We start from the raw sequence: 23,159 nt of genomic DNA, 5'->3' as shown, positions 1-23,159 counted from the left end.
GAGGGCCAAGTTCATACGGTTTCAATCAGACAACATGACAACTGTTGCGTACATCAACCATCAGGGGGGAACAAGGAGTTCCCTGGCGATGGAAGAAGTGACCAAAATCATTCTATGGGCGGAGTCTCACTCCTGCCACCTGTCTGCTATCCACATCCCAGGAGTGGAAAATTGGGAAGCGGATTTTCTGAGTCGTCAGACATTGCATCCGGGGGAGTGGGAACTCCATCCGGAAATCTTTGCCCAAGTCACTCAACTGTGGGGCATTCCAGACATGGATCTGATGGCCTCTCGTCAGAACTTCAAAGTTCCTTGCTACGGGTCCAGATCCAGGGATCCCAAGGCGGCTCTAGTGGATGCACTAGTAGCACCTTGGACCTTCAAACTAGCTTATGTATTCCCGCCGTTTCCTCTCATCCCCAGGCTGGTAGCCAGGATCAATCAGGAAAGGGCGTCGGTGATCTTGATAGCTCCTGCGTGGCCACGCAGGACTTGGTATGCAGATCTGGTGAATATGTCATCAGCTCCACCATGGAAGCTACCTTTGAGACGAGACCTTCTTGTTCAAGGTCCGTTCGAACATCCGAATCTGGTCTCACTCCAGCTGGCTGCTTGGAGATTGAACGCTTGATCTTATCGAAGCGAGGGTTCTCAGATTCTGTTATCGATACTCTTGTTCAGGCCAGAAAGCCTGTAACTAGAAAGATTTACCACAAAATTTGGAAAAAATATATCTGTTGGTGTGAATCTAAAGGATTCCCTTGGGACAAGGTTAAGATTCCTAAGATTCTATCCTTCCTTCAAGAAGGATTGGAAAAAGGATTATCTGCAAGTTCCCTGAAGGGACAGATTTCTGCCTTGTCTGTGTTACTTCACAAAAAGCTGGCAGCTGTGCCAGATGTTCAAGCCTTTGTTCAGGCTCTGGTTAGAATCAAGCCTGTTTACAAACCTTTGACTCCTCCTTGGAGTCTCAACTTAGTTCTTTCAGTTCTTCAGGGGGTTCCGTTTGAACCCTTACATTCCGTTGATATTAAGTTATTATCTTGGAAAGTTTTGTTTTTGGTTGCAATTTCTTCTGCTAGAAGAGTTTCAGAATTATCTGCTCTGCAGTGTTCTCCTCCTTATCTGGTGTTCCATGCAGATAAGGTGGTTTTACGTACTAAACCTGGTTTTCTTCCAAAAGTTGTTTCTAACAAAAACATTAACCAGGAGATTATCGTACCTTCTCTGTGTCCGAAACCAGTTTCGAAGAAGGAACGTTTGTTGCACAATTTGGATGTTGTTCGCGCTCTAAAATTCTATTTAGATGCTACAAAGGATTTTAGACAAACATCTTCCTTGTTTGTTGTTTATTCCGGTAAAAGGAGAGGTCAAAAAGCAACTTCTACCTCTCTCTCTTTTTGGATTAAAAGCATCATCAGATTGGCTTACGAGACTGCCGGACGGCAGCCTCCCGAAAGAATCACAGCTCATTCCACTAGGGCTGTGGCTTCCACATGGGCCTTCAAGAACGAGGCTTCTGTTGATCAGATATGTAGGGCAGCGACTTGGTCTTCACTGCACACTTTTACCAAATTTTACAAGTTTGATACTTTTGCTTCTTCTGAGGCTATTTTTGGGAGAAAGGTTTTGCAAGCCGTGGTGCCTTCCATCTAGGTGACCTGATTTGCTCCCTCCCATCATCCGTGTCCTAAAGCTTTGGTATTGGTTCCCACAAGTAAGGATGACGCCGTGGACCGGACACACCTATGTTGGAGAAAACAGAATTTATGTTTACCTGATAAATTACTTTCTCCAACGGTGTGTCCGGTCCACGGCCCGCCCTGGTTTTTTAATCAGGTCTGATAATTTATTTTCTTTAACTACAGTCACCACGGTATCATATGGTTTCTCCTATGCAAATATTCCTCCTTAACGTCGGTCGAATGACTGGGGTAGGCGGAGCCTAGGAGGGATCATGTGACCAGCTTTGCTGGGCTCTTTGCCATTTCCTGTTGGGGAAGAGAATATCCCACAAGTAAGGATGACGCCGTGGACCGGACACACCGTTGGAGAAAGTAATTTATCAGGTAAACATAAATTCTGTTTTTATTTGTCTTGTCAAAGACGACGCCCGGGTTATAATTTACAACGAGTGTAACCAATGCAAACAAGTCTTAGCTCCCACTATCAGCCTCCAAGGGGAGGAGCATTCCGCATTCCTACACACAGTTACACAAAAAACACTAGTCTGTGGGGGGGAGGGGGGTCTCAGCTCATAGGCTTTCTGAAAGCAGATTTAACACAGAAAAAGGCAATTCACATTAACCTTTTCCAGGCTGAGGACACAATACCACCCCTGCCGGGTAGCCAATCCAGGTATCAACTACTCCACATGATTGTATCATGACACGTACTTAAGATATTTTTTTAAATTGTAATTAATTGTATTTATTTTAGGTAATTAATTTAATTATAGTGTAGTGTTAGGTGTAATTGTAACTTAGGTTAGGTTTTATTTTACAGGTAAATTTGTCTTTATTTTGACTAGGTAGTTAGTAAATAGTTAATAACTATTTAATAACTATTGTACCTAGTTAAAATAAATACAAAGTTGCCTGTAAAATAAAAATAAAATCTAAGCTAGCTAAATTGTAACTATTAGTTATATTGTAGCTAGCTTAGGGTTTATTTTATTGGTAAGTATTTCGTTTTAAATAGGAATAATTTAGCTAATTATAGTAGTTTTATTTAGATTTATTGTAATTATATTTAAGTGAGGGGGGTTAGGGTTAGACTTAGATTTAGGGGTTAATACATTTAATACAGTGGTGGCGACATTGGGGGCGGCAGATTAGGGGTTAATAAATGTAGGTAGGTGTCGGCGATGTTAGGGCCAGCAGATTAGGGGTTAATAATATTTAACTAGTGTTTGCTATGCGGGAGTGCGGCGGTTTAGGGGTTAATATATATATTATAGTGGCGGCGATGTCCGGTTTGGCAGATTAGGGGTTAAAAAATGTATTTTAGTGTTTGCGATGTGGGGGGCCTCGGTTTAGGGGTTAATAGGTAGTTTGTGGGTGTTAATGTACTTTTTAGCACTTTAGTTAAGAGTTTTATGCTACAGCATTGTAGTGTAAAACTGTTAACTACTGTCTTTAAAATGCGGTACCAGTCTTGACAGGAGAGGGTCTACCGCTCACTTTTGGTTAGACTCGTAATACCGGCGTTATGCAATCCCATTGAAAATATAGGATACGCAATTGACGTAAGTGGATTTGCGGTATTTCCGAGTCTGGCCAAAAAAGTGAGCGGTGAGCCTGTCATTTCAAGACTCGTAATACCAGCGGTCGTTAAAAAGCAGCGTTAGGACCTCTCAACGCTGCTTTTTAACCCTAACGCACAACACGTAATCTAGCCGTTTGTTTCTTGAGAGCATTTTTTAAATATTACTTTACTCAAGAGATAAACCTGTAGTCAAAATTGCCCACCTTGAACACCCCCTTCCGCTCCAGATGAAGATACAGGGGCCGAATTATCAAGCTAGATAGCCTTTAGGCTCGCCGGAAACAGTAGTTATGAAGCAGCGGTCTAAAGACCGCTGCTTTATAACTTGTCCACCTGCTCTGAGGCAGCGGACGTCAATTCGCCCGATCCTATATGATTGGGCTGATTGACACCCGTCTGCAGGGGGTGGCATTGCACACGTTGTTCACAACAACTGCTTGTGTAATGATAAATGCCGACAGCGATTGCTGTCGGCATTTATCATTGTGCGGCGGACATGATGCACTACATCGTATCATGTCCGCTCGCACATTAACAAACTGGCCCCACAGTGTTATGGGTATATGGATGTATGCCTGCTTCTCATTTGTAACTTTAACAGTGGAGTGGCACAGGAGAAAATCTTTAATGTAGTTTCAGGGGTTAAACAAATATTTTAAAAAAATTTATTAAATGTGTTAAGATGCTGTGTTCAGGTTATAGTTAGCAAATGAATCAAGCACAGTAGAGAATATCTCTATTGAACATGGAAAAATGGACGTAACAATTTAAAGTATTATTGTTTTTTTATGCACCAAATTATAGAGCCTATTGAAATGGCTATTTTTTGCGTTATTATATGAATTCTTTGTTCCTTAAAAGTGCCTCAAATTTGTGCTGTCTCTTTCCTTGCAGAAAGCAGACAGATGAATGAGGGTGCGGTTGCTAAGAGCTGTTTATTTGAGCAAAAACTCTTCTCTAATCATAGAAAGAACCTCTGGGTTCTGGCTCTCTGCTTTTTCTTCTGCATAGTGTGAGGTAGAGAGGAACAAACTAGCTATGTGATTGTGAGCCAGAAAATCTGTGCGCTTTATTTATAACATCAACAATTAAGCACTGCATTACACTTCTTATGTGTTTTACAAGCATTTAAAGCTGTCATTTTCGTTGCAGAATGTACAATGTTTTGCAGACCAAGGACATAACTTTTAAAAATCCTTTCAAGTGTATTTATTTTCTCTCTTTTTCTGTGTACAATTATGGGCAGATATAAATGAGCCCTTGAACCGATCAGTAATTATTGTGTAGAATGTTGCAGGGTCAGTGTTCTAGACAGTGTTCAGCAACTCTTGGAGCAATAGGAAAAAAACACAACTTTTAGCATTAAATTATGGGAAAAGCAAGCAACATAGAAATAATGAAAATGCATTGCATTTCCTTTTTTTTTTTGCTTTGTAGAATAAAAACTTATAATTGGTAATTAAATGTTGAGTTTGGTGTATCTTTAAATTCACCACTTAACCACATTAAAAGCTCTACTATACACTGCAACTACTGGGGCTATACTTATATTGGCTTCTAGTTGCTTATGTGTGCTTCACTTTCAAACTTTATCCCCACCCCAGTTCTCTAAATATTAAAGGGATATTCTAGTGTAAAAGTAAAGTGCTGTATTTGATTAGAAGTTTTTTTTAACACAAATTCCTTTCGTATTGTGTAAAACAGGAGTCGACAAATCTGTTTAAAATTTAGGAGCCAGTAAGAATATTTTGTAGCCAGACAGTGATATTTATATATGGACATATGTAGAATTACCCAAAAAGTTAGGAGTCAGAGGTAAAATTCTAGGAGCCAGTGGTTCCCTGGCTCCTGGGTTTGTTGAGTCCTGGTTTAACACCTACATAGAGTTAAGTACATGGTAAATGCTGTGCTCCAATGTCACTCCAGATTAGGATATAGCTAATGAGCAAATGAATAGTAAGCATGCGTATCCTCCAATCGCTGGTCATATCTACATCTGGAGCAGAAAGGGGATATTCCAAGAGTGCAACTTTGACTGAATTTAAAGGCTCTTAAAAGCGCAAAAAAAGGAAATGATCTAATATGTTAGAACATTGTATTATTGCATGGTTCCTTGCATATGTGTTTAACCCCTACAGAATGGTTAAACACATAGGACTAGATTGCAAGTGTAGCAGATTTTTTTTTTGCAATCGCCAAAACTCTGCTAGAGTTAAAGGGACACTGAATCCAAAATGTTTCTGTCATGATTCAGATAGAGCATGAAATTTTAAGCAACATTCTAATTTACTCCTATTATCATTTTTCTTTGTTCTCTTGCAAAGCAGGAATGTAAATCTTAGCAGCCAGCCCATTTTAGGTTCAGCACCATGGATAGTGCTTGCTTATTGGAGGATTACATTTACCCACCAATAAGCAAGCATAACCAAGTTTCTCAACCAAAAATGGGCCGGCTCCTATGCATCGAATTCCTGCGTTTTAAATAAAGATAGCAAGAGAACGAAGAAACATTGATAATAGGAGTAAATTAGAAAGTTGCTTAAAATTGCATGCTCTATCTGAATCATGAAAGAAAACATTTGGGTTAAGTGTCCCTTTAAGATTTTTGCGCTAGTCGGGTTGCGTTCGTATTACAAGTTCCAAAAAAAAGTATTTTGCGCTAGCTTTAGCCCAAATAGCGTGAAAATCCTAACTGAAGTTTTCACATTCATGTATTCCCTTATATAAATCAATGAAGAAAAAAATAGTTAAAAAAAAACAATTTCACAAACAACATAGCATATTCAACTGTAATATCAGCACAATTAAAAAGATTGCTGTAAGGATTGAAGCGTAAATGGCAATTGTGCTAGCGCAATCGAGACTTTGTTCAACTTGTAATAGCACAAAACCGTTTGCGCCTCACTTGTAATCTAGCCCATAGTAAACGAGAGCTCAAGCACAAGAGTGCACTACTGCGACCATCTGGTGAGCCAGTGACAAGAGGCATTTATGTTCATAGCCACCAGCTAGTTCCTTGCAGTGCATTACTGCTCCTGAGCATACCTAGGTAAACTGTTCAACAAATGATACCAAGAGAACAAAGTCAAATTGATAATAGAAGTAAATGGAAATGTCCCTTATAATTGAATGCTCTATCTGAACCATGAAAGTTTAATTTCACGCCTTTTGAAATTATTAAACACCCAAATAAAAGAAGGGAATTTAAAATGTAAAATGCTCTGATAAAAACAAAGAGCATTTTATTTTTACCACTAGAATATGCCTTTAACTTCTCTGTAGATAATTGCTAGTATTGTATGCTGTGCTATTTTTACACCAGTAAATCTGGCATTTCTTTTTAATTTCATTCCTGGAGATTATATAGGTCTCTAACAGCTATTGGTTCAATTTAGTCTGCATTGGGTGTGCAAATACTTATTTTAATATTTCCACACTAGTATTTTTCATAGTTGTACAGCTCAACCAAAGCCATAACAAAGTGGTTTTCTATAGATCTTAAATTACGTTAATTTAGGATGTAGATTTAGCCTCAGGACTCTATTTTAAGCTTCTCTTCATTATTGTGCATTTCAGTATCCAGGAAACATCGCTAGCTCAGAGCTAAAATTAATTCTTTAAGTAATGCCTTCAAGGACCTATACTTGGAGCGGGAATGATTTGTTGCATAATTTTACATGGAAATCAGCATGTGCAATCATGTCTGTATAACTATAAGGGGCAGAGAGTGAAATATGAGCTGAACGACCAGCTTAGTGGTAAGGAGAACTGCATTGTAAGTAGGTAAGCTTAGGTCACATAAGTAGCAGCTCTTTATATGAACTTGGATAAGGCACTTTGTATCTTGCCGCCTCAGGTACCAAAATTCCAAAGAGATTTTGGTTGAAAAGCTTTTAACTCAATTAGATGACTGCAAACCTATTTCTCTTCATTTATGTGAGAAATAGTAACATGGATCTGCATTCCAAAAGCATTCCGTTATGAGAATATGTATATAGGAAATGCACATCTAAAATGGTTTGAACTAGCAAATCTTTATAGGAAATACATTTTGAAAAATGAAGGATGGTATTGCATACAGTACCAGTTAAAGAATACTACGCTAGTATACAATACAATGCAACCCTAGGCTTAATCACAAACCTGGCCCACTTGCTAGTTCCCCCAGTGCATTGCCCACTCCATTTCACCCAGTGTTTACCCACATTACCTAACTACCAAGAACTACCTGTACACATGCCCCTCCCGAACCCCCATTGATGATTTACATTTATAATCATACAGCCACAACCTAATATCCAAAGCCACCTTTATCACCAGGTCCCTTAAAGGGACACTCAAGTCAAAATAAACTTTTATGATTCAGATAGAACATGCAGTTTTAAGACACTTTTTCCAATTTACTTCCATTATCAAATTTTGCGCATTCTTTTTATATTCACACTTTCTGGGGAACAAGATCCTACTGAGTGTGTGCACAAGCTAATCGGGTATACATATACTAGTCTGTGATTGGCTGATATCTGTCACAGAATACAGGGGGCTTGGGTAATGGGAGAAAAAATAAAAATGTCAAAAAAAAAAATCTACTGCTTATTTAAAATTCAGAGTAGGTTTTATTGCATTGTCTTTTTATTATGCACTTGATAATTATGTAATTCTACTGCATTGAGTGGTCCTTTAACAAACCTTCCAAAAATCTTTAAAAAAAAACGAACAAAGCTGAAAGTAGTGGCCATGCCTTAATTTTGTTGCTCCACGTGGCCCTCTTCAGCAATTTTGATCACAAAAATAGGATGTAGAGTTCCTCATCCTTTCACAAAATGAAGATTCTCTGGAGTCACCTTTTAAAATTCATAAGATATCACACAATGTGTGTCTCTTAAAACCGTTTAAAAACAAGAAGAGTGTTTATACTCAACAAAGGATACCATGAGCTGTTTTATTCACCTCCTGTCCTAAACCTGATACATGTGGCTGCTGACCTGTCCAGGCACCCTGAATGAGAATATCTGTAATGAGAAGTCCTAATAAGGATCATGGCATAATTTTCTTAAAATGTAATTACTACCCTAAACTGAGTTTGGATAAAGGCGGGAGGGAGCATGTATCCAGTGCTATTACTGTAACATCAGAATTTTGTGTAATTATAAAAGCTACTTTATATGTTTATGATTAGAGTTTTGGTGTTTGGGAATATTGAACTGATGAAAATTGAGAGCAATAGATTATCATGATATTGTTTATCATTATTAAACTATTTTTGCATTCTATAAAGTATCTTTTTTGCGATTTTTTATATAATACTTTATTTTCTAAAAGTGTTTAGCCTTAGGAAAATAAACAAGTGGTATAAGTGGATAAGTCACAGAAAAAGTGCTGAAATTACATTTTAAATGTTATTTTTAAATGATTTGAGCTAATAAAACTAAAAATTGTAAAGGGTTGTAAAATGGAAAGGGTTCCATGTAAAAAGAGAGAGGGTTAATATGTGGTCCAGCTGTTATATTGCTTTTTTGCCTCTATATTTTCTAACCAGATTTCCACATTTTAGAAAGACACCCATTATCTCTTTTTATAAATCTTTGATGTTTGTTCCTTTATCTGTATTCTAGAGGAATACTAGATAAATATATATATTTTAAACTAACATTGTCTAAAATCTAGAAAACATTTCAGCAACTGTTTTTCATTTTTAGATTATTGTATTTTTGTACACTGGGACAAAACTTAATATTCTTTAGTGATTACATTTAAAGCAAAAACACGTTTTAATTCGAAAAAAATAAAATAAAAAAAATATTGTGTATATATGAAATCCATTCTTTTTCTTTTCTTTTTTTTAGGTACTATACGGACTGCTGATATTCTTGACCGTGAAACAACATCTCACTACTGGTTAACTGTTTATGCCACCGACCGAGGAGTTGTTCCACTTTCATCTTTCATTGAAATCTACATTGAAATAGAGGATGTCAATGATAATGCACCTCAGACATCAGAGCCTGTGTACCACCCTGAAGTTATGGAAAACTCCCCAAAGGATGTATCTGTTGTGCAAATTAATGCATTTGATCCAGACTCGAGCTCCAGTGACAAGCTGACTTATAAGATTGCAAGTGGAAATCCTCAAGGATTCTTTGCAATAAATCCCAAGACAGGTATGTTTAGCATGAGCATGTCTTATTCATGTTTGATAGAATTGTGGCCATGCCCTTTGGGGTCAGTAAGATTCTATGTTGTGTGCTCTTTTCCATTTTAAATAAAGTGAAAATAAAACCACACTCATCATAATTAGGATTTGTAGACTGGTATAAATTTGAAAATAAAGCACAAACTATTTTACTCACATGTGGAGGGATGAGCATGTGTAATGCTCAATAAAAGCACAAAGGGCATCTGCCAAATCCTGTTTTTGTGATTTATTGCTTGATCTCAGTGTTACACTCTGACTAAATCTTCTTCCCCCCCCCAGATCACTAAGCTAACCAGAATACACATTTATGTAACACCTCTGCACCTTGATTGCCTTCAGACACTGTGTATATTCTATTATATTTTGTTAAAGGTCTTTAAAGGGGCCGTGTACTCTAATATATTCTCCCTTTTAAAGGGACACTTTGAAATGGTAAATAAAATGATAATATATACAGGCAGTCCCCAGGTTACAGACATCAAACTTAAATACAACTCGTACTTACAAATGGAGAAAATAGAGCTTTATCGCCAATCCCTCTTTCCAGGATAACCCAAAATATCGAAAATCCAATTGTCACAAGGACAGAAAGTGATGTGACATTTTCTGAACAGTGGCACATATAGCAAAACAAACTTTTCCCTATGCTATCCAAAACAAAAAAAAATGTTTGGCCAGAGTTTCACCTAAAAAAAGTGCCTGTTCCAACTTACATACAAATTCAACTTAAAAGGGACGACAGTACACTGTAAATTTGTTTTACCATTAATTTATTTTCAATGACTTGTTATACGAGCTGCAGAGTATAAAATATTTGAGAAATTGTTTTTTGAGGTTTATTTGTGTATATGAAGTAGCTGTTTTTTTGCTTTGAAACCACAGCCTATTACAATGGGTTGAACTTAAAGGTATTATCAGATCTCATTATGTTATGTTATGTTTGTGTACACACACTTGCTTCCTTATCTTATGTTTGTCTGGAAAACTAAAGCTCAATACATAGAGAGAACAGTGGAAAATTATAATTTTATTGCTTAACTATCCTGCACCCCACTGAGTGTAACTTCTTCTGCTGGCTGTGTTTACTTAGGCTTGTCAATAGCATATACTCCAGTATCACAACTTTCAGTATAGGAGTAAAGGAGCTACTTGTAAACAATTTGATACACTCTAGCAGATAAAATAGATCATTGGTAATAATTTAAAGGGAATACAAATTTTGGGTGAACTGTCCCTTTAAGAACAAACCTACAGAACCTATCTTGTTTGTAACATATATATATATATATATATATATATATATATATATATATATATATATATAAAAAAGATGTGTATAGGGATGGCGCTGGATACAACCCAGATGTAAATATAAGTGATATTCAGAAATGCAGCCCTAGAAATCCTATCAAGTGGTGAGAAGAATCCCTATAAACTAATCACCAGATAGAAAAAAATATGATATACAAATGTTTAGGGAAAGGGAAATACATACAAACAAACAAAAAAGCGCAACACTTAGATGACGTAATTTTGTTTTTATATATCTATGATAATGCATAGAAATAGTTACACCTCTAATTCTAACAAATAAATATTGTAAATGGGAAAGACTATGTGAAAAGTCAATCTAATATAGTGGCTAGCTGATAACGTTACAAAGCTGTGCTATCCCTTAAGCAAGTCTGTAAACATAAGATAAAAAATATATTCTTAAATGTCACATACAACTATGTTAATATATATGGTACAAAAAGTGTATCAATAATCAGAGACTTCTATCTGATTATTGATACACTTTTTGTACCATATATATTAACATAGTTGTATGTGACATTTAAGAATATATTTTTTATCTTATGTTTACAGACTTGCTTAAGGGATAGCACAGCTTTGTAACGTTATCAGCTAGCCACTATATTAGATTGACTTTTCACATAGTCATTCCCATTTTCTAATCACAATATTTATTTGTTAGAATTAGAGGTGTAACTATTTCTATGCATTATCATAGATATAAAAAAAAAATTACGTCATCTAATTAAGTGTTGCGCCACTAGAAACACTCCGTTTTTGTTTGTTTGTATTGTTTTTCCCTTTCCCTAAACATTCGTATATCATATATATACACACACACACACACACACACACACACTTTGCAATATACTTTCATTATTTATTTTGTCCCCTTTTCCTGTAATTCCATTTTTAAATTTTGAGCTTTTATATACCACACAGTCATTGGCTACACACTCTATTGATTTATTTATAATTGGCCAGAGTAGAGAAGATAACCTAAGTTACAACATGGCAGTTCTCATTGTTTCATAGACACTACAATTTTGCAATTATTTTGTCAATATTTAAACAGCTAATGAAACTTTAAAAAATACGTCTACATGTTATTCTCAGACTAATTTCTTCTTTGAATGCATCATTCTATCTAGCATTTATTTGTTTTTTTTTATGTCCTGTAAAGTGTTCCAAATTATCCATTTTACTTACTGTAGTTTATTAAATTGTTTACAAATAGCTACTTTACCTTTATTTTCTCATTTGTAATAGCTGATTTTGCCAATTGTATCCCCACCTATACTGAACATTTCGGTAGTTAAGTTCTGGTTACAAAAAACAAACAAATAAAAAAACATGTTAATAAAAAGGTTTAGATTAAATAATTCTCCCAAGGGGGCCTGTGACAGGGAGGTACTAAAATATTAATTTTCTATTATTAAACCGCAATAAAGAAGATAATGCTGGCTTTGTGTAAATAATTAGATAGATAACATAATAAGGTTTTCTCTCCCTACAAGATCAGCCTGCTATATTGGGTTGTGATTTCAGTTAGCAGAAACAGCTATTTCATATTCAAAAATATACATAAAGGAACATTTTTTATTACATTTTTAAACCCTGCAGCTGGTATAACAAGTAATTAAAAACACATTAAGGAAAACCCAATTTTATTGTACACCGCCCCTTTAATGTTGGCCTATGGATTGTTCAGACTGTGGATTAGAAAATATTCATGACTACTATGCGCATACAGTGGTTCCTCATCAGTGCACATACAAAAAAAAAGAGTGAAAATGTATTTTATTTCTTATTTTTGAAGACATTGCACCCCAAGGTGGATAAATCCGTTTGATTCAGTCTGTCATACCACTCATCTTGCTACAAGTTTACATGATCGGATAAATAGCTTACATTGCTATTGTTTTAATTAGTTACATATTACACAAAATGAAAATAAGATGTTTTGAGCAGATGAAAGCACAGGATCAAAACTCATCAACTTATTTTTGCACAAGGAAAGAAAGAGATCCGGCAAAAAAAAAAAAAAAAGAAGAAACGATGATAATTAAAATGACCATAAATCTCTTTTTTTTATGCCTTGGATATATCAGTAGATAAGCTCTACAATGCAAATAACTGTATACAAAACACATGTTTTAAAAGCATTTAAACTGTTGTATTCTAGGGACATGCCCCTTTAAAAGCATATGGCATTATCTGCTTAAATATATATATATATATTAAATCATTAGATCAGGGCTTGACAAACCCAGGAGCCAGGTAACCACTGGCTCCTAGAATTTTACCCCTGGCTCCTAACTTTTTTGGGGTATTCTCAATATAGCTATATACAAATACCACTGTCTGGCTCTTAAATATTCTTACTGGCTCCTAAATTTTAAACAGATTTGTCAACCACTGCATTAGATACCTTTTTCTAAAGGACTGAAATCATCCCCATTGACTGTGTAATATACAGCTGCATAAAGCTTGTGAGATTTGGATTTTAGGAAAATGGTCCAGAAGTGGTAATCGGAGTACTTTGCAAAGTTTTTTGTTTTTTTTCTACATACAATTGATATTACAATCTGAAAGGCTGAGTGTTTATATCATTTTAAAGAGACATTGTAGTCATTTTTGTTTCATTTATTTTAAAATACTTTACAGTGTTTTTGGCAAAGGCTTAATGGGATATGAAACAGTCTAATAATAATATATATATTATTCATCATTTTAAAATTGATTTATTTTATTTTTTTACATTTCAAACTCCAGCTCTAAGGAATTTTGCAGCTCTAGATAAATAAATGATAATAATAATTTGTGCAGTGTTCCTGTCTCAGCCCTATAAGGAGGCTATGGCCTCTGCAAGACGGATTTTATAGCTTGATATCATAAAACCTCAAGAGTAATATGAGCTGGTTTAGTATTAAAAAGACACTGAACCTCATTTTTTTCTTTCATGATTCAGATAGAGCATGCATTTTTAAGCAACTTTCTAATTTACTCCTATTATCAATTTTTCTTCGTTCTCTTGCTATCTTTATTTGAAAAAGACATCTAAGCTATTTTTTGGTTCAGGATGCTGGACAGCACTTGTTTATTGTTCAGTTAAATTAATCCACCAATCAGCAAGAACAACCCAGGTTGTTCACCAAAAATGGGCCGGCATCTAAACTTACATTCTTGCTTTTCAAATAAAGATACCAAGAGAATGAAGAAAATGTGATAATAGGAGTAAATTAGAAAGTTGCTAAAAATTGCATGCTCTATCTGAATCACGAAAGAAAAAATTTGGGTTCAGTGTCCCTTTAAGTGAATACTAGAAAAAAAGGGAGTCAGATTTGCTCATGCTCACAACAGGCAGAATGCAACCTTGGCAAAATGTCTGCCCCCTTATCTAGCTGCAGGCAGTGGCTACACTGAGAATTTGCAAAAAAAAAAGTAAGTTGCTTTTTTTTTTTTACACAATCTGTATTTTTGTATGTTTGTTTCTCCAACATAGGTGTGTCCGGTCCACGGCGTCATCCTTGTGGGATATTCTCTTCCCCAACAGGAAATGGCAAAGAGCCCAGCAAAGCTGGTCACATGATCCCTCCTAGGCTCCGCCTTCCCCAGTCATTCTCTTTGCCGTTGCACAGGCAACATCTCCACGGAGATGGCTCAGAGTTTTTTTTGGTGTTTAAATGTAGTTTTTATTCTTCTATCAAGAGTTTGTTATTTTAAAATAGTGCTGGTATGTACTATTTACTCTGAAACAGAAAAGAGATGAAGATTTCTGTTTGTAAGAGGAAAATGATTTTAGCAACCGTTACTAAAATCGATGGCTGTTTCCACACAGGACTGTTGAGAGGAATTAACTTCAGTTGGGGGAAACAGTGAGCAGACTTTGGCTGCTTGAGGTATGACACATTTCTAACAAGACTTGGTAATGCTGGAAGCTGTCATTTTCCCTATGGGATCCGGTAAGCCATTTTCTTAATTTTCAATATAATAATAAAAGGGCTTCACAAGGGCTTTAAAGACTGGTAGACATTTTTCTGGGCCAAAACGATTACTTTATAAGCATATTTAATGGTTTATAACTTTGGAGAGTTATTTTAATCTTGGGAATTTTATTAAAAAAAACGGCAGGCACTGTATTGGACACCTTTTTCACTGGGGGCCTTTTCTAGTCATAGGCAGAGCCTCATTTTCGCGCCACTAATGCGCAGTTGTTTTTGAGAAGCAAGGCATGCAGATGCATGTGTGAGGAGCTCAGATCCACTGAAAAAGCTTATTGAAGGCGTCATTTGGTATCGTATTCCCCTCTGGGCTTGGTTGGGTCTCAGCAAAGCAGATACCAGGGACTGTATAGGGGTTAAATGTAAAAACGGCTCCGGTTCCGTTATTTTAAGAGTTAAAGCTTTCAAATTTGGTGTGCAATACTTTTAAGGCTTTATGACACTGTGGTGAAATTTTGGTGAATTTTGAACATTTCCTTCATACTTTTGCGTATATTCAGTAAAAAAGTGTGTTCAGTTTAAAATTTAAAGAGACAGTAACGGTTTTATTTTAAAACGTTTTTTGTGCTTTGTTATCAAGTTTATGCCTATTAACATGTCTGAACTATCAGATAGACGATGTTCTGTATGTTCGGAAGCCAAGGTTCCTCTCCATTTAAATATATGTGTTGAATGTGACAAACAAAGTAGGGACAATGATGCCACTGATAATAATGTTGCCCAAAATGATTCCTTAAGTGAGGGGAGTAAGCATGGTACTGCATCATCTCCTTCTATGTCTACACCAGTCTTGCCCACTCAGGAGGTCCCTAGTGAATCTAGTGCGCCAATCCTCCTTACTATGCAACAATTAACGGCTGTAATGGATAATTCTATTAAAAACATTTTAGCCAAAATGCCCACTTATCAGCGAAAGCGCGACTGCTCTGTTTTAGATACTGAAGAGCATGAGGTCGCTGATGATAATGGTTCTGACATGCCCTTACACCAGTCTGAAGGGGCTAGGGAGGTTTTGTCTGAGGGAGAAATTTCAGATTCAGGAAAAATTTCTCAACAAGCTGAACCTGACGTTATTACATTTAAATTTAAATTGGAACATCTCCGCGCTCTGCTTAAGGAGGTGTTATCTACTCTGGATGATTGTGACAATTTGGTCATTCCAGAGAAATTATGTAAGATGGACAGGTTCCTAGAGGTCCCGGTGCCCCCCGAAGCTTTTCCTATACCCAAGCGGGTGGCGGACATTGTAAATAAAGAATGGGAAAGGCCCGGCATACCTTTTGTCCCTCCCCCTATATTTAAGAAATTATTTCCTATGGTCGACCCCAGGAAGGACTTATGGCAGACAGTCCCCAAGGTCGAGGGGGCGGTTTCTACTCTAAACAAACGCACCACTATCCCTATAGAAGATAGTTGTGCTTTCAAAGATCCTATGGATAAAAAATTAGAGGGTTTGCTTAAAAAGATGTTTGTTCAGCAAGGTTACCTTCTACAACCAATTTCATGCATTGTTCCTGTCACTACAGCAGCGTGTTTCTGGTTCGAGGAACTAGAAAAGTCGCTCAATCAAGCATCCTCTTATGAGGAGGTTATGGACAGAGTTCAAGCACTTAAGTTGGCTAACTCTTTTACCTTAGACGCCACTTTGCAATTAGCTAGATTAGCGGCGAAAAATTCAGGTTTTGCTATTGTGGCGCGCAGAGCGCTTTGGCTGAAGTCTTGGTCAGCGGATGTGTCCTCCAAGAACAGATTGCTTAACATCCCTTTCAAGGGGAAAACGCTGTTTGGCCCTGACTTGAAAGAGATTATTTCAGACATCACTGGGGGAAAGGGCCACGCCCTTCCTCAGGATAGGTCTTTTAAGGCTAAAAATAAAACAAATTTTCGTCCCTTTCGCAGAAACGGACCAGCCTCAAATTCTACATCCTCTAAGCAAGAGGGTAATTCTTCTCAAACCAAGCCAGCCTGGAGACCGATGCAAGGCTGGAACAAAGGTAAGCAGGCCAAGAAGCCCGCTACCGCTACCAAGACAGCATGAGATGCTAGCCCCCGATCCGGGACCGGATCTGGTGGGGGGCAGACTCTCTCTCTTCGCTCAGGCTTGGGCAAGAGATGTTCAGGATCCTTGGGCGCTAGAAATAGTTTCTCAAGGTTATCTCCTGGAATTCAAGGAACTACCCCCAAGGGGAAGGTTCCACAGGTCTCAATTGTCTTCAGACCAAATAAAAAGACAGGCATTCTTACATTGTGTAGAAGACCTGTTAAAAATGGGAGTGATTCATCCTGTTCCATTAGGAGAACAAGGGATGGGGTTTTACTCCAATCTGTTCATAGTTCCCAAAAAAGAGGGAACATTCAGGCCAATTTTGGATCTCAAGATCCTAAACAAATTTCTCAAGGTCCCATCGTTCAAGATGGAAACCATTCGGACAATTCTTCCTACCATCCAGGAAGGTCAATTCATGACCACGGTGGATTTAAAGGATGCGTATCTACATATTCCTATCCACAAGGAAAATCATCGGTTCCTAAGATTCGCCTTTCTGGACAAGCATTACCAGTTTGTGGCACTTCCATTCGGACTAGCCACTGCTCCAAGAATTTTCACAAAGGTACTAGGGTCCCTTCTAGCGGTGCTAAGGCCAAGGGGCATTGCAGTAGTACCCTACTTGGACGACATACTGATTCAAGCGTCGTCTCTACCACAAGCAAAGGCTCATACGGACATTGTCCTAGCCTTTCTCAGATCTCACGGGTGGAAAGTGAACGTAGAAAAAAGTTCTCTATTCCCGTCAACAAGAGTTCCCTTCTTGGGAACAATAATAGACTCCTTGGAAATGAAGATTTTTCTGACAGAAGCCAGAAAATCAAAACTTCTAAGCTCTTGTCAAGCACTTCATTCTGTTCTTCTTCCTTCCATAGCGCAGTGCATGGAAGTAATAGGTTTGATGGTTGCGGCAATGGACATAGTTCCTTTTGCGCGAATTCATCTAAGACCATTACAACTGTGCATGCTCAGACAGTGGAATGGGGATTATACAGATTTGTCCCCGACGATCCAAGTAGATCAGAGGACCAGAGATTCACTCCGTTGGTGGCTGACCCTGGACAACCTGTCCCAAGGGATGAGCTTCAGAAGACCAGAGTGGGTCATTGTAACGACCGACGCCAGCCTGGTGGGCTGGGGCGCGGTCTGGAAACACCTGAAGGCTCAGGGTCTATGGTCTCGGGAAGAATCTCTTCTCCCGATAAACATTCTGGAACTGAGAGCGATATTCAATGCTCTCAAGGCTTGGCCTCAACTAGCAAAGGCCAAATTCATAAGGTTTCAATCAGACAACATGACGACTGTTGCATATATCAACCATCAGGGGGGAACAAGGAGTTCCCTGGCGATGGAAGAAGTGACCAAAGTAATTCAATGGGCGGAGCTTCACTCCTGCCACTTGTCTGCAATCCACATCCCAGGAGTGGAAAATTGGGAAGCGGATTTTCTGAGTCGTCAGACATTTCATCCGGGGGAGTGGGAACTCCATCCGGAAATCTTTGCCCAAATAACTCAATTATGGGGCACTCCAGACATGGATCTGATGGCGTCTCGTCAGAACTTCAAGGTTCCTTGCTACGGGTCCAGATCCAGGGATCCCAAGGCGACTCTAGTAGATGCACTAGTAGCGCCCTGGACCTTCAACCTAGCTTATGTGTTCCCACCGTTTCCTCTCATTCCCAGGCTGGTAGCCAGGATCAATCAAGAGAGGGCTTCGGTGATCTTGATAGCTCCTGCGTGGCCACGCAGAACTTGGTATGCAGACCTGGTGAATATGTCATCGGCTCCACCATGGAAGCTACCTTTGAGACGGGACCTTCTTGTTCAAGGTCCATTCGAACATCCGAATCTGGCATCACTCCAACTGACTGCTTGGAGATTGAACGCTTGATTTTATCAAAGCGTGGGTTCTCAGATTCTGTCATTGATACTCTTATTCAGGCTAGAAAGCCTGTAACTAGGAGAATTTACCATAAAGTATGGAAGAAATATATCTGTTGGTGCGAATCGAAAGGATTCCCATGGAACAGGGTAAAAATTCCTAAGATTCTATCCTTTCTACAAGAGGGTTTGGAGAAAGGATTATCTGCAAGTTCTTTGAAGGGACAGATTTCTGCTTTATCTGTTTTACTTCACAAGAAGCTGGCGGCTGTGCCAGATGTTCAGGCTTTTGTTCAGGCTCTGGTTAGAATCAAGCCTGTTTACAAACCTTTGACTCCTCCTTGGAGTCTCAATTTAGTTCTTTCAGTTCTTCAAGGGGTTCCGTTTGAACCCTTACATTCCGTAGATATTAAGTTATTATCTTGGAAAGTTTTGTTTTTGGTTGCAATTTCTTCTGCTAGAAGAGTTTCAGAGTTATCTGCTCTGCAGTGTTCTCCTCCTTATCTGGTGTTCCATGCAGATAAGGTGGTTTTGTGTACTAAACCTGGTTTTCTTCCAAAAGTTGTTTCTAACAAAAATATTAACCAGGAGATAGTTGTGCCTTCTTTGTGTCCGAATCCAGTTTCAAAGAAGGAACGTTTGTTGCACAATTTGGATGTAGTTCATGCTCTAAAATTCTATTTAGAGGCTACAAAGGATTTCAGACAAACATCTTCCTTGTTTGTTGTTTATTCTGGTAAAAGGAGAGGTCAAAAAGCAACTTCTACCTCTCTCTCTTTTTGGCTTAAAAGCATCATCAGATTGGCTTATGAGACTGCCGGACGGCAGCCTCCTGAAAGAATCACAGCTCATTCCACTAGGGCTGTGGCTTCCACATGGGCCTTCAAGAACGAGGCTTCTGTTGATCAGATATGTAAGGCAGCGACTTGGTCTTCACTGCACACTTTTACCAAATTTTACAAATTTGATACTTTTGCTTCTTCTGAGGCTATTTTTGGGAGAAAGGTTTTGCAAACCGTGGTGCCTTCCATCTAGGTGACCTGATTTGCTCCCTCCCATCATCCGTGTCCTAAAGCTTTGGTATTGGTTCCCACAAGTAAGGATGACGCCGTGGACCGGACCCACCTATGTTGGAGAAAACAGAATTTATGTTTACCTGATAAATTACTTTCTCCAACGGTGTGTCCGGTCCACGGCCCGCCCTGGTTTTTAATCAGGTCTGATGATTTAATTTCTCTAACTACAGTCACCACGGTATCATATGATTTCTCCTATGCAAATATTCCTCCTTTACGTCGGTCGAATGACTGGGGAAGGCGGAGCCTAGGAGGGATCATGTGACCAGCTTTGCTGGGCTCTTTGCCATTTCCTGTTGGGGAAGAGAATATCCCACAAGTAAGGATGACGCCGTGGACCGGACACACCGTTGGAGAAAGTAATTTATCAGGAAAACATAAATTCTGTTTTTTACTAAAGGAGCAATGTTTAATATCCCTTATTATTAAAAAGCTTTTTTAGGAAAATATTTTCTACATGTTTCAAATGCTTTACTGTACACATTTTATTTTAAAACATTTTTTTACATAGTGTCCCGTTAAGTAAAGTCTACTAGAAACAGTCACTTCTGAACAGACAGAAACTCTCAGTAATCTGAAAATATATCTTCCGAGACTGTGTTATGTTTTAAGGATTATAAAATATTACATTTTTGTACATAATTAAATCACATATTAAAGCTTATATCAATAAAAGGATCACAACTCACAAACTTATTTTAAAAAATGAAGCATCTAAGGACCAAAATGGAGCGCAACAATTGATAAGGGGATTATCATGGTTGTTTGCGCTCGTCTGGCTTATTGCTCGTATTAAGAGTTGAAAGTAAACGCAATCGCTTGAGAGCAATTGCGATTTACGCTAGAATGATTACCACGTCCTCGGAGCTCTGTTTCGCAAAACTAAAAGCTGGCACAAAACACATTGAAAATACATTACAAAGTATAGTTACACCAATAATAACACCATCTAATAAAAATTATTAAAATAAAAAAAATTGCACAAAAAAGTTAAGGGCTCATAGATTTGAGGTCTCAGGTGTAAGAAAAAAAAAAGCAGGCAAAGGTCTTTAACATTGCGATACATACATGTCTAAAAATGGATATGTGTGTGTGTGTGTATTTATATGTGTATATATGTATTTATAGACATATATGCACATAACATAAATACATATATGTACACATATATAGACATATTTATACGTGCATTTGGAGCTATTTGCAGTTAAGTAGATCAAAACATGTAAAAACATATTTATGCAATCATATTTTAATAAATTGTTATAGTCTATATTTATTGAATATATTTCACATTCCAATGTTCTGCACATAGCAGAATATATTCTATGCATTTCTAAATAGATATTCATACATACATATATATATATATATATATATATATATATATATATATATATATATATATATATATATCAATGTAAATATTTGCATAGGAAATAAGCACATCTAGGCAAGAATCCCTGCTTGCTTTTCCCCAGAAATACCTCATATACAATGTTACCCATGCACAAGAGAATTCTGGGTATGAGGTATTTCTGGGGAAAAGCAAGCGGGGATTCTTGCCTAGATGTGCTAATTTCCTATGCAAATATTTACATTGACTTCATTTTGAGACATGGAGGATTTTATTTTCAGTTTTTTATCTCCCCCCATAATTTTAATGAATTTTATATAGATATAGATATAGATATATAGATACATATATATATATATATATATATATATATATATATATATATACAGTGTGTGTGTGTGTATATATATATATATATATATGTATATATATTATAATTTTATTTTTCTTCATTGACTTCTAGGGGGAATACGTGAAAGAGCACACAATATTGTAACTTCGGCTCATCGGGTTAGCTTGAGGGCAAAAACGGTTTACTTTTAACTCCTAATACAAGCACAGCTCAACAAGCGCAAAAAGCTTACTTCTAGCTCAATTATCGCTCGAACGGGAGCGTTAAATACCGCTCCATTTGTAATCTGCCCCTAAATGTTTTAAAAATAAATGAAATATACGTCTAAATCTGTTTATCAAGACAGCCCACAAAAGAGGATGGGAAATCTGATCTGTCCAATCAGTATCTTCTATTTTGCAAATATATTACAATATTAATAAGCCTAATGCACGATCTTGGCTGCATGCACACTTTTTTGTAATAATTTTGCGCATGCATGATTTTAAAGTGATTTTTTTTTTGAGTTTCATATACTTAGACAGGACAGTTCTTTTTCTAATGAGTTTATTGCAAATTCACTGGATTCCAGTTACATACTTGAGCCAGGACAGACCTGCACGTGGTTATGTGATAAGAGAAGATTATGTGCACATACTTCTTTTACAAAAGATGCTGTGTTTGGGGGATGTTTCAAGTGGAAAAGAACTCTGTGAAATGGCAGTGTTTAGGATAATACTTTCTCACATAAAATTAAAGGGACAGTCTACACCAGAATTTTTATTGTTTAAAAAGATAGATAATCCCTTTATTACCCATTCCCCAGTTTTGCATAACCAACACAGTTATATTAATATACTTTTAACCTCTGTGATTACTTTGTATCTAAGCCTCTGCAAACTGCCCCCTTATTTCAGTTCTTTTGACAGACTTGCAGTTTAGCCAATCAGTGCCTGCTCCCAGATAACTTCATGTGCACGAGCACAGTGTTATCTATATGAAATACATGAACTAACACCCTCTAGTGGTGAAAAACTGTTAAAATGCATTCTGAAAAGAGGTGGCCTTCAAGGTCTAAGAAATTAGCATATGGACCTCCTAGGTTAAGCTTTCAACTAAGAATACCAAGAGAACAAAGCAAAATTGGTGATAAAAGTAAATTGGAAAATTGTTTAAAATTACATGCTCTATCTGAATCATGAAAGTTTATTTTGGCCTAGACTGTCCCTTTAATAACTTCCTGAAGTTATTTTTTGTTTGCTTACTTGCTCAACACATTTGTCAATACTTAAAGGGACAGTCTACAATATAATTTTTATTGTTTTAAAATAGACAGTCCCTTTATTACCAATTCCCCATTTTTGCATAACCAACACAGTTTATATAATATATATAAAAAAAAGTTAATATACGTTTTACCTCTGTAATTACCTTGTATCTAAGCATCTTCTGACTGCCCCCTGATCACATGCCTTTTTATTTATTATCCATTGACTTGCATTTAGTACTGTGTTGTGCTAACTCTTGAATAACTCCATGGGCATGAGCACAATGTTATCTATATGGCCCACATGAACTACCAGTCTCCTGTTGTGAAAAGCAAACAAAAAGCATATGATTAAGAGGCTGTCTATAGTGGCTTAGAAACTGGCAGAAATTTAGAGGTTTAAATGTTATAAAGTATATTAATATATCAATGTTCGT

At 37.3% G+C, this 23,159-nt stretch overlaps 1 protein-coding gene across 4 annotated transcripts in view; it reads left to right on the top strand.

Annotated features, from left to right (window-relative positions):
* Positions 1-23,159, top strand: part of FAT1 (FAT atypical cadherin 1) — a 369,065-nt gene that overhangs the window by 115,672 nt on the left and 230,234 nt on the right. For all 4 annotated transcript variants that reach the window (XM_053703897.1, XM_053703899.1, XM_053703898.1 and 1 more), the window contains exon 3: positions 9,114-9,428. In XM_053703897.1, the coding sequence (XP_053559872.1) occupies positions 9,114-9,428 (315 nt within the window). The remainder of the gene's footprint in view (positions 1-9,113; positions 9,429-23,159) is intronic.

The sequence above is a fragment of the Bombina bombina genome, chromosome 2 (genome assembly GCF_027579735.1).
Source record: "Bombina bombina isolate aBomBom1 chromosome 2, aBomBom1.pri, whole genome shotgun sequence".
Taxonomy (NCBI): domain Eukaryota; kingdom Metazoa; phylum Chordata; class Amphibia; order Anura; family Bombinatoridae; genus Bombina; species Bombina bombina.
Note: the sequence above shows the minus strand (reverse complement) of the source record. Positions and strands in the feature narration are given on the sequence as shown.